Source organism: Hippocampus comes, unplaced genomic scaffold (genome assembly GCF_001891065.2).
Source record: "Hippocampus comes isolate QL1 unplaced genomic scaffold, H_comes_QL1_v1.1 scaffold261, whole genome shotgun sequence".
NCBI classification, from domain to species: Eukaryota; Metazoa; Chordata; class Actinopteri; order Syngnathiformes; family Syngnathidae; genus Hippocampus; species Hippocampus comes.
The window spans coordinates 7642442-7660075 of record NW_017805824.1 but is presented as its reverse complement, the minus strand read 5'-3'; the positions used below and the strand labels follow the sequence as shown (position 1 = coordinate 7660075).

Below are 17634 nucleotides of genomic sequence, written 5' to 3'. Positions count from 1 at the left end.
CAACAGATATTTGGATGGATAGATAGATAGATAGATAGATAGATAGATAGATAGATAGATAGATAGATAGATAGATAGATAGATAGATAGATAGATAGATAGATAGATAGATAGATAGATAGATAGATAGATAGATAGATAGATAGATAGATAGATAGATAGATAGATAGATAGATAGATAGATAGATAGATAGATAGTTGGATGAGTGGACGGATGGATGGATAGTACCGCCTTTGTTCCACTAGATGGCAGACGAATACAGTTGGTGTCTTGTTTTTTTTTCCTTTGGTTGTTTTTTTTTTGTTTTGTTTTTTTTAAATAAGATGCCGTTTTGTTGGCTGGGTTTGTGCAGATTAAACACTTCCTGACATTTTACTGCAATGGTACTGCTGTGTGACGACCTGAAAGTTGTATTAGTTGCATAAACCTGGGAGTCCTGAAGTGAACCACATGAATCCTAAAGCACTTGTTCGATGTTCATCTGGGTCGGCTCCGATTACGCGGAGTCCCTGTTAAAACTCCTTGCAGCCGATATGAAGAGAAAGCCTATTGTTTTGGGTCCACCCATCTGTGGGGGTGGTTCCGCTGCGAAAGTTAGCAAAGTTTTCAAGCTGTCACTGGCGAGAGGCGGATGGAGGCACAGGCGTTTTTAAGCAAAGGCGAAGGCCGACCAACAGCAAGCCTAGCACGGGGAATACATAAACAGCAGCAGATAACGATGAGGCTTGAATTGCAGAAAGTAGTTTAAGTGCGCGCTCGAATGCTGGGGGCCACGATGAAGCTCATTTGAATGATCATTTGGCACCGTGTAAACTGTGTCATGTAAACTTGATCTTTCTGTGCTGGCAAAATGACCCGTTTGGACTGCAGGCTTCACATCGCACATGGAGCTTCTCCCATCCACTTTTTCATGGTACTTGTGACCGTGCTGGACAACTGCAAGTCTGGGCTGGGACTACAACGACAACCAGGTCAGTCAAGTTCTCCAAACAGCGCTTGCACCTGAATTGTGAGCGCAGCAATTAAGTATCGAGAAAAAAAAGCATTTCATTCTTATGCGCCCTGGAGTAAAGCAAACCTCAACTATAGCCCCAAGGCTCTCGACATCTCAGTCTAGGATCGAAAAGATAGTTCCCGCAAATGATCGGTTGCTATAAATTGCATAATTGAAGTGCTCATATGATTAATTAATTATTGCCTTGCATATTCAAATCCCGGCCAAAATGTGGAAATCCAAGATCTTGAGATTTGAGCGAGCCATCCACCACAATAAATTAAATTCCCTGTTCAATGATCAGCCTCACATCCAGCACGTTGGTGCAGAGTGGTTAGTACATTTGACTCACAGTTCTGAGGTTCTGTGTTCGAAAGTTTGCTTTGGTCTTCCTTTGTGGATTTTGCATCATCTCACCATGCTTTTATTGTGTTCACTGCCTTTCTCCCACATTCCAAATCCATACTAGTTAGGCTAATTAAAGACTAAATTCACACGAATTAGATTTCTTTGTATACAATAGTGGAAAAAGGGTATAATTTACCTGACTTTAACTTTTTCACATTTGGCCAGAACTTTTTTTTTTTTTTAACCCCCTGGTCAAATACTGTTTCATGACACTATATACTGCTGCTGTTAAAAATGACAGCAAAACTGGCATATGAGACACGCTGATTGTTCACATAGCTAAATGGATTGATCTGTCTGCCGGTTGCCAGAGAAACCAAAAGACAGTACTGGTATTCTTCCCGTGCCTTGATTGAATAGCTCAAGTTTTCCATGTTCTCTTCCCACCATCGCTCCAACAGAGAGATTCCTCCAGGACCTTCCTCCGTATGAAGTGGTTCACCCCACTAGAGTGAGTGTCACAGGTCACTTCCTGTCCAACTTCCTGTCTCATCGTGCTCGCCGCATACAGCGTCGCCATGTCTCAGGGGAGTCCATGGACCAGGAGCGAGTCTTCTATCAATTGTGGCATGCTGGCCACAGTTTACACTTTAACTTGACTCTCAACCCACATCTGCTGGCTCCGGGCTTCTTGACAGAGCGTCGGTACGGCGGCCTCAAAGGAGGAAAGATCCGCCCCCCTGGATTTGCTCGGTGCCATTTCCTGGGGGAAGTGTCGGATGGATCGGCTGTCAAAGGGAGTGCAGCGATAAGCACCTGTGATGGACTGGTGAGTTGGACACCAGTGCCTAATATAACACGATACCAGGCAGAAAATTGACAGCTTGCAACTGAAGACTGTGACCGCATGATCAGATTCACTTAAGCAATCATTGGGCATGTTAAATGTTCAAAATCATTTCATACTTGGGAATAGTTACATTTTATGCTTGATCTAATATGCTTTGTTAATCAATGATGGAAAATCTCTTTCCATTCTCAGACTTTTACATTTTATTTGAATTTTATGCATTACACCACAAATAAAACCATGTCACACACACAGAGGCATAGGGGAGCTGAGTGTGAGGGGCCCGCTAAGCCTGAACATTTTCATCTACAGATGAAGCGTCAGGAGCAAGTGGGGTACAGTATCTTGCTCAAGGACATTTCAATGTGGTCACAAGGGCCGAGGATAGGACGCAGTGACCTCTCAACCACTGACACATGCCTCTTCTAAAAAAATTAAAACAGAAATATAAAATATAACGTAGGATCAGGTGTGCAGTATATGCACAGAGTAACAGCACATAACAAAACAATCACTCCCCTTATCCATATTGCACATTTGAGAATGTTTCAAATGAAGAAAAAAAACAGGGCTAACACAAGACCCCAACCATTAAAATAATGATGTAAATGAAAGAGGGGGCGGCCCAGTGGTCGACTGGTTAGCGCGTCAGCCTCAGAGTACAAAGATGCAGGGTCTGATTCCGGCTCTGGCCTTACTGTGTGGAGTTTGCATGTTCTCCTCATGCCTGCGTGGGTTTTCTCTAGGTACTCCGGTTTCTTCCCATATCCCAAAAACATGCATGGCAGGTTAATGGAACACTCTAGATTGTCCCTAGGTGTGATTGTGAGCGCGAATGGTTGTTCGTCTCTGTGTGCCCTGGAATTGGCTGGCGACCGGTTCAGGGTGTCCCCCGCCTACTGCCCGAAGGCATCTGGGATAGGCTCCAACACGCCCCTCGACCCTTTTGAGGATGAGCGGATCAGAAAATGGATGGATGGATGGATGGATGGACAGATCGATGGATGAAAAAGGGTTACATCATACAGTACTCATTTTTATATAGTCTTACAATGTTGATACTGTGTTGGAAAAGTTCAGTCCCAAAATACACTTGTGCGTGTGACGTCATCACCCATTTCCGACATGAGACAAACTGATTAGTGGAATTATCAGGCAAGCAAACAAAATGGTTCCAAGTGATATGGTCAGAATTAACGGCGGAAGGCAGGCAGTATCGAGAATCTTCTTTCTAGGACTGGCTATGGATTCAAAATTCCAAAATTGATTAGATTCCATTTGCAAGGGGCTGCCACGTTGTTGAAAGTGATTTAAATATTTATTGCAGTGTAAATTTAGTGGAGAAACACTCTGTAAACTCATGGCATTCTCATTCCTGTGACTGTCTCACAACAATTTTGAGTTCAATGGTGTCTTCTTGTTTGTTTTTTTTTTAAACCAAAAAAACTTCCAGACATCTGCCGTCAAGCTTGTTGGCGCCGATTTCGCTGCTTCGGCCATGTTGTTTTGTTACGCTACTCTCGCTTGACACGAGAAGTCGCATGAATTTATAGGAAAAGACGTATTAAAAGGATCAATTTATGGTTTTATGAATCGATGACATGCAGGCGCAGCACAAGCGTACACACAGCCAAATAAAGTTAAAGCACACACACTGTGTGGTGATATAAAAACAATGTGGGATAATTTCATTGTGATCTGTGGGTCCAAGAGGTATACAACACAGCCAGCTTCCTGTACGTGCCAGGACATTCTAAAAAAGGAGCAGTCTTTGAGACTTGGGACTAGATTAAGTACTCAACACAACCACAGCGTCACCAAATTGACCACTGATGTTCAAACGTTTTTTTTTCATTCTTTGCAACCCCATTGCAATCGTCACCCCCACGAACTAACACACGAAACACTCGTCACGATGTTTCATGTTCGGTCTGAACCTAGCATTGGAATCATGTTACTAGGAACAGGTTCAAACAAAAAAAAAGTGTTTTCCATTCCCATTTCTACTGTTGAGTTTGACGAAATTACAAGATGATTTGCATCAGGGCAAAGGAATCGTATGAGTTGGTATTATTGTTGTGGGAAACCAGTTCCTTTGGGTTGGATAGATGATCTGAATTGTGAAGATGCCTGCGTATGTTCATAAGTGAAGAGTGCTCAACATTCCTGATGCTGCAGAATGAGATACGGGTTAGTTCTGGATACTTGTAAAATTACATTGAAGGAAATGAACAGATGGTCAAATATGGTTTAGCCCGGTTAGACCAGAACTAAAGGCGGGATTCGGGTTTGGCTGTTGGAGTGGGTAAGGAAGTTGATGAATTGTTCCAGTGTAAAGTTGTTAAAAGTCCAGACATAATTTTCCATTATTGAACACTGTCTATACACATGTTAAAATCCATCCATCCATTTTTTTTTTGCCTATGCCGTCAAGTGTCATGGGGTGCTGAAAGCCTATCCCAGCTGACTTAGGGAGAAAGTCAAACAACACCCTAGACTGGTCGCCAGTCAGTCACCGGGCATAGAGCCATACAACAGATCATATTCACATGTCTTGGAATGACACTAAACACACTAGCAAAGGATTTTTTTGGACTTATGGACAATATGTGACCAGACCGACACATGAACAAGGACAGATTTTGGACCTTATCTTGCTTATGGTCTTTTGGTGTCAAAACTTGGAAGTCTTGGACAATGTGATTTTTGATCACAGGACCATTTTCTTTGATGTTGTTTGATCACGTGCTGCTGTTAAATCTGCTGCTCCACAGTGCAAGCGGGCGAATTTTTAACCCTCTCGCTGCTGGTCAGTTCTCTGATGCATTTAATAACCTTGATGTGTCCTCTTCAAACACAGAGGAACTCACCTTTCGGTTCAACTCATCCTGCCATGCTATACTGGATTCGGTGGATCCATTAAAAACTGTGCCGTCAAAAACCTAAACTTGAGCCTTGGTTTAGTGACAGAACTGGCGCAGCTAAGCAGGAGTGACGTAAAGCCGAACGCTTGTGGAAAAAAGACAAGTTGCATGTCTCTTATCAAATCTGGAAACGCTGCTAGTGTTTCCAGATCACAGTTAAAGAGGCCAAAATAGAACATTCATCAAACCTAATTCAGGCTAACTGTCAAAACCCACGTGTACTATTTAAAACCATTGATTCTGTACTAAAACCAACTCAGCCTACTTGCTTAGACTCTTCACTTCTTTGGAAATGTCCAACGGATTCCTTCAGTTTGTCATTGATAAGGTTTCTACAACTAGGACTTTTGTTTCAAACACCACATTTGACCTCTCTATCCATGTTCCGTGTTCAGCTGTGTTAAATTCTTTTGAAGCTATTTCCTTGACGTTTTTAGTGGATGTGGTTTGCCAGATGAAGCCAGCTGGCTTCCTTTGTCACTCTGTTCCTCCACATTTCTTTAAGAAGGTTCTCCCAAGTATTGGTACATCCGTCTTGGCCATTACCAACAGCAGTCTCTCTTCTGGTACCCTTCCTCAACAGTTTAAACATGCTATGGTGCAACCCTTGCTCAAGAAACCTGACCTAGATCATGGATGTACTGTCAAATTTTAGGCCCATTTCCAAGCTACCTTTCATTTAAAAAAGTCTTGAAAAAGTGGTGCACGTGTAGTTAAAATCATTCTTGAAGGTCTTCCAGTCTGGTTTCAAGATGATGCATAGCACAGAGTCAGCCCTGTTACAAGTTTTTAATGACATCCTCATCACAAATGACACCGGCGACTATAGGGGTGTTCACATGGCAACATTTGCTCCGGTGCTGCGCCGTAGCTGCCCCAGTAGAGCGTTCACACGTGCAAAGTTACACCGGTGTAGCCCCTAAAAACAGCTTCAAATTTAACCCTGCTCAAGGAGGTGGTTTAAAAATTTGCTCCGGAGCAAATGCTCATTTGCGGGGGGGTGTAGCCTCACTACGCATGAGAAGAGTTGATTACATATGGCTAGAATGCGTTGCTTTTGTGCTCTGTTGTACTTCCGTCATCTTTCCTTTTGTAGGAGACTGGACTGTCTCGGAGTTGTTTGTGTAGTTTGTTCCTCTGTTGTGTGTTCACAACCCCCCCATGGAATTTATTTTGTTCTTGCCTCTCTTGATTTTCTGTTTGGCGCGTTATATGTTTGCTTTTCTGAGTGTCATTGAAGTCATCGTTGATTTACCGTTTTCGGGGGCGGTCATTGAACGCCTCTCGAGCAGAAGGCATGGAGACTGAGAAGGAGAAGGACGTGCATGTACAGTAGTTGCTTGAGTTGTGTATGTTTTAAAAAGAACCAACATGACTGCTCTTTGTTTTCTATCGTTTTGCACCGCTGCAGAAACTCCGGTGCAAGATATATCGCAACGAAATACATCGGTGCAGCACCGAAGCAAATGTGTGCCGTGTGAACACCCCTTATGTGTGTCTGGTTTTATTGGATTCAACTGCAGCATTTGATACAGTGGATCACAATATTCTTTTGCCTCTTTTACAGCACCCGGTGGGAATTGGCGGTAGCACCCTTTAGTGGTTTAGATCTTATTTAGCTGACAGAACCTTTTAGCCTTGGTTGCTGTGAGTCACAAACTGCCCCACAGTCGTGTGGTGTTCCGCCGGGCTTAATTCTGGAGCCTCTGCTGCTCTCACTGTCTCTGTTCCCATTGGATTACAACTTAAGGAAATTTGGTATTTCTTTTATGTGGATGACTGTCATATCTATGTCCCGCTGAGTAAAAAGGAGACTTTTATTTTATGCACCCATGATCCACACCGCTTATCCTCACAAGGGACGCGGGCGTGCTGGAGCCAATCACTGTGGATATTGGGTGGGGTACACTCTGAATTGGTTGCCAGCCAATCACAGTAGGCTACTTTAATTCCTGTATTTTTACTCTAAAATCCTCAATATATCAGTGGCATAAAAAAAGGGACTTTTGTTTATTGTGATAGTTTGTGGGGAAAATATAGTGGCCTGAAAAAAACATTGTGACAGCCCTAACGGTGAGCGACTTCTTTGTTAAAATATCCCGGTTCCATCATGTACTGTATGGGGACAATGAACACAGTAATGTTCGAAGGGCAGGTATTTTATTTTATTTTCTATTTTCTATTCTATTTTATTAACTATTTCCTCTGTTAGTGTCATAGATAGTGATAGTTGAGGTTTATGAATTCAATTGCAGGGCAACTGATTCACATGAATAATAAAGAAGCAACATCAGAGTGGATGCTCTGCATTATTCATCCAAACAATGCCCCCACTTCTACCCCACATACCTGCCAGCAGCAGGTAAACGACATTTGTAAACAAAGCCAGTGGGATTGGTCTGGTTAATTTATGAACATTCAATTTGTTGTGACCAGGTCCATCCCTGGCAGGGGAAACCACCACCTTCAGGCCAACTGATTCACATGAAGAATAAAGAAGCAGCATCAGAGTGGATGCTCTGCATTATTCTCCAAACAATGCCCCCACCTCTGCAAAAAAAAAAAAGGCAGTGTGATTGGTCTGGTTAATTTATGAACATTTAATTTGTTACCAGGTCCATCCCTAGCAGGGGAAACCACCACCTTCAGAGGTTTTAGGGACGGGTTTGCTCTGATAGCCAGTTGTCAAATTTGAATCAACATCCAATTTTGGTATGACAATATCTCGGGGTTTCATGTTCCTCGAGTCGGTTTCTGTAGCTGGGGATCCGACCACCAAGATCCCTGCCTTTGGCTACTTGCTCAGCTCACAGAGGCCCCTCCCACAAGTGGTGAGCCCATGGGAATGGCGACCAACGTTGCCTTTTCAGGCTGTGTCTAGCTGGGCCCCATGGGTTCAGACCTGCATTCAAGCATGAGAAATTGTAAATCAATTTTTTTGACTCCTCATAAGGGGACGATGAGCCATGCTTTGTCTGGGCCTCCACCTGAAGCCTGTTTGCCATGGGTGACCCTGCCAGATCCATGAAGCCTCAGATAACTTTGCTCTTCGACTCATTCGGACCCACAAAGACCTCCACTAGGTTCAGATGATGGCAGACGGAAGGGTACAATGTAAATTTGCATTGGCAGGCTAAAGCTATCACACTAAACATGTATTTTAGTCATTTTAGCCCTTTTATAGTTTTTCTTCTCATTTTTTTGAATTGTAATAAAGATTCATTATACTGTATATGGTCCTTATAGCCTTGTTGATAATAATAGTAATTGGATTGGATTGTAATTGAAAGTCCCATTTCGAGCATTCATTTATTAAGGGATGTAAATGAAACAACCCTATGTGTTGTGACTTGTATATTTTAGCTATGTGCAAAAAAAAACAGCCAGCCACAAACAGCTCCCCCGCCCCCCAAACTGTTCAGGGGCCTTTCCCTCCACATAGTGAAAACACAATTTCCCTTGGTGTATTAAAAAAAAAGGAGACAAACAGGCATAGATGAGACCATTTTTTTTTTTTTTTTATATGTTTGCTTTTCTGAGTGTCATTGAAGTCATCGTTGATTTACCGTTTTCGGGGGTGGTCATTGAACGCCTCTCGAGCAGAAGGCATGGAGACTGAGAAGGAGAAGGACGTGCATGTACAGTAGTTGCTTGAGTTGTGTATGTTTTAAAAAGAACCAACATGACTGCTCTTTGTTTTCTATCGTTTTGCACCGCTGCAGAAACTCCGGTGCAAGATATATCGCAACGAAATACATCGGTGCAGCACCGAAGCAAATGTGTGCCGTGTGAACACCCCTTATGTGTGTCTGGTTTTATTGGATTCAACTGCAGCATTTGATACAGTGGATCACAATATTCTTTTGCCTCTTTTACAGCACCCGGTGGGAATTGGCGGTAGCACCCTTTAGTGGTTTAGATCTTATTTAGCTGACAGAACCTTTTAGCCTTGGTTGCTGTGAGTCACAAACTGCCCCACAGTCGTGTGGTGTTCCGCCGGGCTTAATTCTGGAGCCTCTGCTGCTCTCACTGTCTCTGCTCCCATTGGATTACAACTTAAGGAAATTTGGTATTTCTTTTATGTGGATGACTGTCATATCTATGTCCCGCTGAGTAAAAAGGAGACTTTTATTTTATGCACCCATGATCCACACCGCTTATCCTCACAAGGGACGCGGGCGTGCTGGAGCCAATCCCAGCTGACTTTGGATATTAGGTGGGGTACACTCTGAATTGGTTGCCAGCCAATCACAGTAGGCTACTTTAATTCCTGTATTTTTACTCTAAAATCCTCAATATATCAGTGGCATAAAAAAGGGACTTTTGTTTATTGTAATAGTTTGTGGGGAAAATATAGTGGCCTGAAAAAAACATTGTGACAGCCCTAACGGTGAGCGACTTCTTTGTTAAAATATCCCGGTTCCATCATGTACTGTATGGGGACAATGAACACAGTAATGTTCGAAGGGCAGGTATTTTATTTTATTTTCTATTTTCTATTCTATTTTATTAACTATTTCCTCTGTTAGTGTCATAGATAGTGATAGTTGAGGTTTATGAATTCAATTGCAGGGCAACTGATTCACATGAATAATAAAGAAGCAACATCAGAGTGGATGCTCTGCATTATTCATCCAAACAATGCCCCCACTTCTACCCCACATACCTGCCAGCAGCAGGTAAACGACATTTGTAAACAAAGCCAGTGGGATTGGTCTGGTTAATTTATGAACATTCAATTTGTTGTGACCAGGTCCATCCCTGGCAGGGGAAACCACCACCTTCAGGCCAACTGATTCACATGAAGAATAAAGAAGCAGCATCAGAGTGGATGCTCTGCATTATTCTCCAAACAATGCCCCCACCTCTGCAAAAAAAAAAAAGGCAGTGTGATTGGTCTGGTTAATTTATGAACATTTAATTTGTTACCAGGTCCATCCCTAGCAGGGGAAACCACCACCTTCAGAGGTTTTAGGGACGGGTTTGCTCTGATAGCCAGTTGTCAAATTTGAATCAACATCCAATTTTGGTATGACAATATCTCGGGGTTTCATGTTCCTCGAGTCGGTTTCTGTAGCTGGGGATCCGACCACCAAGATCCCTGCCTTTGGCTACTTGCTCAGCTCACAGAGGCCCCTCCCACAAGTGGTGAGCCCATGGGAATGGCGACCAACGTTGCCTTTTCAGGCTGTGTCTAGCTGGGCCCCATGGGTTCAGACCTGCATTCAAGCATGAGAAATTGTAAATCAATTTTTTTGACTCCTCATAAGAGAAGCAGCATCAGAGTGGATGCTCTGCATTATTCTCCAAACAATGCCCCCACCTCTGCAAAAAAAAAAAAAGGCAGTGTGATTGGTCTGGTTAATTTATGAACATTTAATTTGTTACCAGGTCCATCCCTAGCAGGGGAAACCACCACCTTCAGAGGTTTTAGGGACGGGTTTGCTCTGATAGCCAGTTGTCAAATTTGAATCAACATCCAATTTTGGTATGACAATATCTCGGGGTTTCATGTTCCTCGAGTCGGTTTCTGTAGCTGGGGATCCGACCACCAAGATCCCTGCCTTTGGCTACTTGCTCAGCTCACAGAGGCCCCTCCCACAAGTGGTGAGCCCATGGGAATGGCGACCAACGTTGCCTTTTCAGGCTGTGTCTAGCTGGGCCCCATGGGTTCAGACCTGCATTCAAGCATGAGAAATTGTAAATCAATTTTTTTGACTCCTCATAAGGGGACGATGAGCCATGCTTTGTCTGGGCCTCCACCTGAAGCCTGTTTGCCATGGGTGACCCTGCCAGATCCATGAAGCCTCAGATAACTTTGCTCTTCGACTCATTCGGACCCACAAAGACCTCCACTCGGTTCAGATGATGGCAGACGGAGGGGTACAATGTAAATTTGCATTGGCAGGCTAAAGCTATCACACTAAACATGTATTTTAGTCATTTTAGCCCTTTTATAGTTTTTCTTCTCATTTTTTTGAATTGTAATAAAGATTCATTATACTGTATATGGTCCTTATAGCCTTGTTGATAATAATAGTAATTGGATTTAGATTGGATTGTAATTGAAAGTCCCATTTCGAGCATTCATTTATTAAGGGATGTAAATGAAACAACCCTATGTGTTGTGACTTGTATATTTTAGCTATGTGCAAAAAAAAACAGCCAGCCACAAACAGCTCCCCCGCCCCCCAAACTGTTCAGGGGCCTTTCCCTCCACATAGTGAAAACACAATTTCCCTTGGTGTATTAAAAAAAAAGGAGACAAACAGGCATAGATGAGACCATTTTTTTTTTCGACACGTTTAAGCAGTTACTGACCCTCTTCAAGTCTTTATTCTTTTGGCCGAATGGGATGTTGTGATTGATAGTTAAGTCTTCAAGCTTTCATGTGTCTGGCTCTCGTTTTTTTTTTTTTTTTTCCTCCAAAGAGAGAATTCTTGCCAGAGTGCATGCAACGCAGGATGTGTTTTCCATATAGATATCCATGGGCATTTGAGAGTTTTTGGTGTACAGTATAAGGTCACACTGTACAGTACAGTACACAAAACAAATTTCTGAGAGGAGACCAATGCAATTTGTTGAGAGATTATACAAAGTATATGAAATCATGAGTTGAAATGTGTTCTACTAGAAGAAAATGTAATCAGCCTTTGTAGTCCACAATTTGATCATTGGCTTTTGTTTAGGAGTGGACAATTGCTTTCAGTGTACAGTTTACGACAAGGGTGTTCCAGTGAGATCGAAAATACCGATCACATGGATTAGCTTTGCAGTTTTTAAATTTTAGAGCTCCTCAATCACGATTATTATAATAATCAATTCATCTCTCAATTATTTTTTCGATTAAATGATGAATCACATTTTTTAAAAATCGATCCAGATTTACATCCCTTCATTATACACAAACAAGACATTGTTTCAAATTAACATTGCAGAAAATGCACAAATATATGATTCGGTTACTGATTTGGCCTGTAACGTGTAGTGTTCGGGAAAAGGGGAGTGGATGCCACGTTGCGCCAGGCTAAAGTCTTGTTGGTTGCCGAATGCAAAATATTAGCTGCGGATGATCCTTTTTTGTGATTGCGATTAAAAGGCATTGGTCCACATATGCCAATCATACCTTTCCATGGAAATCGGACAATTACAATCGATGGGCGACCGATCGGAGCACCACTATTTTACAGTACATGATGGCATCGCCGTAACAGATGCATGTGTCATGTGACGGGAACACGAACTTAACCAAGATGCTGATCTCAAAGTACACCACTGAACTTAACCAATATGCTGATCTCAAAGTACACCACTGAAGTCAACGGAAAAAAAAAAAAATTAAAACACAATAAAAATTCTCTCCACTTACTTTAACAATACATGACATATTGAAATTAATCTCTCTGTTCCGCAAACTTTAATTTGCAGGTTTTCATCAGGGCTGTATCATATACTCTCTTCATTGAAGCTGCTCAATACTGATGGCTGAGATTTAAAAGTAACAGAAAGAAATGTTGAGGCTCTTTTGCAGATGTGCCTCCTCCGCTGTTGTGTGGTAAAATGGATAGAAGTACATTCTAATTTGATAAAAAGCTGGCTGAGGGTTGTTGCATTTGCTTAGTGTCATCTGTGATTAGTTGAACACATTTTCTTGCATAGGTGGAGACACTTTCCACAGAAAACACAACTCTATATTTAATAGTCACATAAGTATGGAAAGAAACATGTTTGATAATTTCCTCTGCGCATTACAGTTGTGATGTCCAGGCTGGTGCACCATGATATGGACCATTATCCATGATCTGGGATCGCCATGCTGACACTATTGTCCTTTTTTCACACTGTGTTACATTCGGACAGAATGGTGGGAAAGGTATTTGTACATTTGCCTCGCAGTTCTGAGGTTTGGGTTTGTAACCGGGTTTCCGCCTTTCTGTGTGGAGTTTGCGTGTTCTCCCCTTGCATGGGTTTTCTTCAAGGACTCTTGCATCCTCTCACAGACAAAAGGCATGCTTCTTAGGTTATGTGAAGACTCCAAACTGTCCTCACTGCTAGTGGAAATGGTTGTCTCTATGTGCCCTGCGATTGATTGGTGACCAATCCCGAGTGTACCCTGCCTCACACCCAGAGTAAGCTCCACCGCACCCACTACCCGACTGAGGATAAGTGGGATAGAAGATGGATGGAAAAAGGCTTTTGATTCCATTATTTTTACATTAATCTACTTGTCATGATGTCTGGCTGAATATTAGATTAGATTAGATTAGATTAGATTAGATTAGATTAGATATCCTTTATTTGTCCCACACACAAATATCTGATCGTTGCTGTTTTGGCGACACACATTTCATGCATATTCGTCCTTCGAAGGGATGATGCACAAGGAGAGCATTTGTTTAGAATTCTTTGTCTCTGTGATATGTCTGGCTGTCTTGTCCTATTTATTTATTTAGCATGACATATCTTTGACTCTCTGCATATATCAGTGGTGGGTGGTGCATTTGGGACCCGAGCCTGTCAGGGGGACTGAAGTGACCTTATGCACCTCTTAATACTTCCACTATCACATTGCAAAATCATATATATTTCAAAAAAAGTAATTTAAATATGTGCAGCACCATGCCAGGGTGGCAATAAGGATTCTCTCACCCGCTTGGCGCCTCTCGACATGGGCACTTTCACAGTGGATGAGTGCCCAACCCCTCTCAAGAGCACTGCTACTGGAGTCTAGTCTACTATGTCTAGTCGGAACTTCTCGACCTTGCATGCCGGCTCAAGGTCCTTCCCTGCCAGAGAGGTAACATCCCAGGTCCCTAGAGCCAGCTTTTATAGTCGACGATTGGACCGTCAAGGCCCCTTTCTTCGGCCTCCGCCCAGTTCACTTTGCACGCGACCCCTATGATCACTCTCTCAGGTGGTGAGCCTATGAGAAGGGGGAACCACATTGTCCTTTCGGGCTGACCCTGTTCATGTCCCATTGAGTGCAGGCCCACCCACCAAACGCTGTCTTTTAGCCTCACCTCCAGGCCTGGCTCCAGAAGGCGTCCCCGATGACCCGTATCTTGGCAAATAAAAATATAATCCCATAACACAGAAAAGGTGTATTCGTCTGATGTATTGTCCTATATACAGGCACTGACCACAAAATTAAGTCCACCAATATTCACTTATGAATTTGGTTACATGAAGAGCGTTAAATAGTGTAAATATATTTGAGTATATTTCAGTGTGGTTGTACACTAATTCGAGCTACAACCTCAATATTCAACTATTAAGTGAAACCCCTCTGACAGTGTCAATTCAAATTGAACATGATTATTATTATAAAGACAGACCATTTGATACTGTTATGTGACAACCCAAAAACCAAATTAGTCACTGAGATTGCAATAACAGGGCTCTGTCCATCCATCCATTCATCCAGTCATCTTCTTATCCATTTATCCTCACAAGGGTCGCAGGGCATGCTGGAGCCTGTCCCAGCTGTCTTCGGACAGTAGGCGAGGGACACCCTGAATTGATTGCCAGCCAGTCGCAGGGCACACAGAGACAAACAGTCAAACAACCATCTGCGGTCACACTCGCACCTAGGGACAATTCAGAGTGTTCCATTAACCTGCCATGCATGTTTTTGGAATGTGGGAGAAAACCCATACAGGCAGGAGAAGAACATGCAAACTCCACACAGGAAGGCCTGAGCCAGAATCGAACCCAAAGCCTCTGCACTGTGAGGTCGACGCGCTAACCAGTCAACCACAGGGCCGCTCCAGGGCTCTGTCTGATGATGCACTTAATCCAGCATGTAGTCGTTGTATTTTGTTGATGTGTCTTTGGCTGTTTCAATAAATCTTTTTAAAATGTGCAATTAATGAAGGTAGACTTGCAGCGCTGATGGTAAAAACGCAGCGGTTAACAGAAACAAAAGCACCCTACCTCCTCTTTCCCTGTACCAAGCAAACAAACATTTCCAGGTAGACACGCGGTTTTCATTAGGCAATCTCTGTCTCACACACACACACACACACACACACATACACACACGCGCGCACGCGCACGCCTCTGTACAGATACACAAAGTTGTGGTTGCTGGTTTTAAAAATGACATTTCTAGATTAAATGCAAAAATTATGTAAATTTAAACAATTTTATATTTTGAATATTCATATTGTCCCATAATTACCATTTTAGTTTTGATTTAAAAGTCAGAAAATGTAGCTGCTTTACTTGGAGAGCTGATGTTTCACCCTTCACTCTTCAGACAGGACTGTTCAAATTGTCAAATGAAGAGTTCTTCATCCAGCCTCTGGAAAAGCCACATGATGAGCCCTCGGCACTTCAGGCCCATGCCATCTTTAAACGCCATGCTTCCGTCCCGTCATCCTGGAGTCCACTTTTAAAGCCCATCTCAGGGAAACAAGCAGTTAATGGTTCCTGTGGAGTCAAAAGTAAGTGTCCTTCTTACATTGCACATACATAACTGCAAATGACAGCACTTTTTACAGCACTTGAAATATGGCAACACAGTTCGATCAGTAGGTTAACATGTTAGTGTCATTCCAAATGCAGGATTGTTAAGTCTATTTTACAGCAAGATTTTTTTTTCCTTCCTCCCTTCACCTTTTTTACAAATGATGCAGCTACTAGGTGCTGCATCAGGAGATCAGTTTTAAAGCAATAGTCCTGACAACAAAGATAGTTTAAGAGTAATGAAACAGTTGTATTCAATTGTACAACAAATCTAGAATATAAAAAAAAAAATCACTTGGTGTTTTGCATATACATTTTTTTTTTTTTTTTACTGTTACCATTACTTTCATACTGCATTAGTGTAGATACTAGTAGGCTATACAAGAGTGCATATGTTACTAGCAATTTAAGTCATCTCTCACATTTGCTATCTAGATTCGCATCACAGTTTGGAAGCGATTGAGAGAAAGCGGGAATACTGGGAGCAGCGCCAGGACAGAAAGAAGAGAAGGATCCATCGGCGCTCCATCAGCAAAGAGAAGTGGGTGGAAACACTGGTGGTGGCTGACCCAAAAATGGTGGAATACCACGGCAGCAAAGGTGTCGAAAGCTACATTCTTGCTGTAATGAACATTGTAAGTATGAAATCAAAATGTAATCAAAAGTTAGTTTTGTGTTTCTAACATCAGTTCAGCTGCATCCATCAACATTCGACCAAGGTTATAATGTTCAGCATCACACGGAAGCTTGATTCTATCACCTGCTGATTTAGGATGAGAGGTGGTCTTATCACTTGTCAATCACAAGGCTGAGATAAACTTCTTAAAATGCAGCTTGCAAGTGAGAGTCAGTTTGACTTGGAACTGTTGCAAGCAGTCATTTGCCTGAATGAATGTCCAGACTCTTGGCATTCATGCAAGACAGACGTTTGTCGCCACAGGTGAGCCAGCGTATGTTAACGCTGTGCCCAAAAGGAAAAGGAATATTTTAGCATTTGCATTTAAATGTCATATGTGCATCTTAATCATCTTTGGCCCCTTGTGCAACTGTGTTGTGTAAAGCAAACATACCTACACAATATTAAATCAAAATCAACTCAAATTTTATTTGTAAAGCACTTTTAAAAATTGTGAAAACATTAAAAATTGCAACACAAAGTGCTTTACAGAAATAAAAACAATCAGTTGAAAGAAAAAACAAAATATACACAGTAGCACACCTCTCCCATCCCTTCATGTAAACACACACACACACACACACACACACGCGCGCGCACGCGCGCCCACACACATGCCCACATACGTATATATTTAGTGAATGTGTGGAGACATGACAAGGCACCGAGGATCCAGAAAACATTCTGTGGGAGCAATCCACACTGAGAGGTGACTCGTGTCCAACCAGCACATCCATCCATGTTAGCTTGAGAGAGAAACAGGCGGACTCTGGCTACATTCTTAAAATGGTAAGATCCTGTTTTGGGTCCATTCTTGATGTTTGGGATAAAATTAATGGTCAACTGTGAAGTAATTTTCGAAAATCCCAAATTAAATATTTTTGTCACAACTGAACAACTTAAGCACTTCAACAAAATGCACAAAAAAATTTATATTTCGTAAATTTGATAAAGCAATTGTCTTTCCCGAAGTGAGCTCCTGACGAGCATCAAACCCAGAAGTGTGACATCACTTTAAGACACCAATAGCGGTGCTCACTATGGAAAGCGTACAAAGCCAGTCCAAAATCGATTCGGAAAGTGATGTTTTAAAATGATCTGAGGGGATCCTGCTGTATGAAGAGTTGGAGGAAGAGGAGGTTGTTAGCAAGATGTATATTGGACCATACACGTACGAGCCAACAACAGTTTAAGTCAACAGTCTCAAACTTGGGCCTTACACTGGACAGTGATTTCAAACTTGACCGGCAAATTGGTGCCGTTGTTAAATCCAGCTTCTTTCACCTTAGACAGCTGGCCAAAGTAAAACCTCTCCTCTCTCATGAACACTTTGAGACAGTAATTCATGCCTTTGTCACATCCCGGCTCGATTAC

At 42.3% G+C, this 17634-nt stretch overlaps 1 protein-coding gene across 1 annotated transcript in view; it reads left to right on the top strand.

The window, feature by feature from the left end:
* Positions 1 to 333: 333 nt before the first annotated feature.
* The window catches only part of adamts7 (a disintegrin-like and metallopeptidase (reprolysin type) with thrombospondin type 1 motif, 7), an 84029-nt gene continuing 66728 nt past the window's right edge, over positions 334 to 17634 (top strand). The window contains exons 1-4 of the mRNA XM_019886931.1: positions 334 to 972; positions 1805 to 2172; positions 15376 to 15562; positions 16020 to 16219. Of these exons, the coding sequence (XP_019742490.1) occupies positions 852 to 972; positions 1805 to 2172; positions 15376 to 15562; positions 16020 to 16219 (876 nt within the window). The 5' untranslated portion in view covers positions 334 to 851. The remainder of the gene's footprint in view (positions 973 to 1804; positions 2173 to 15375; positions 15563 to 16019; positions 16220 to 17634) is intronic.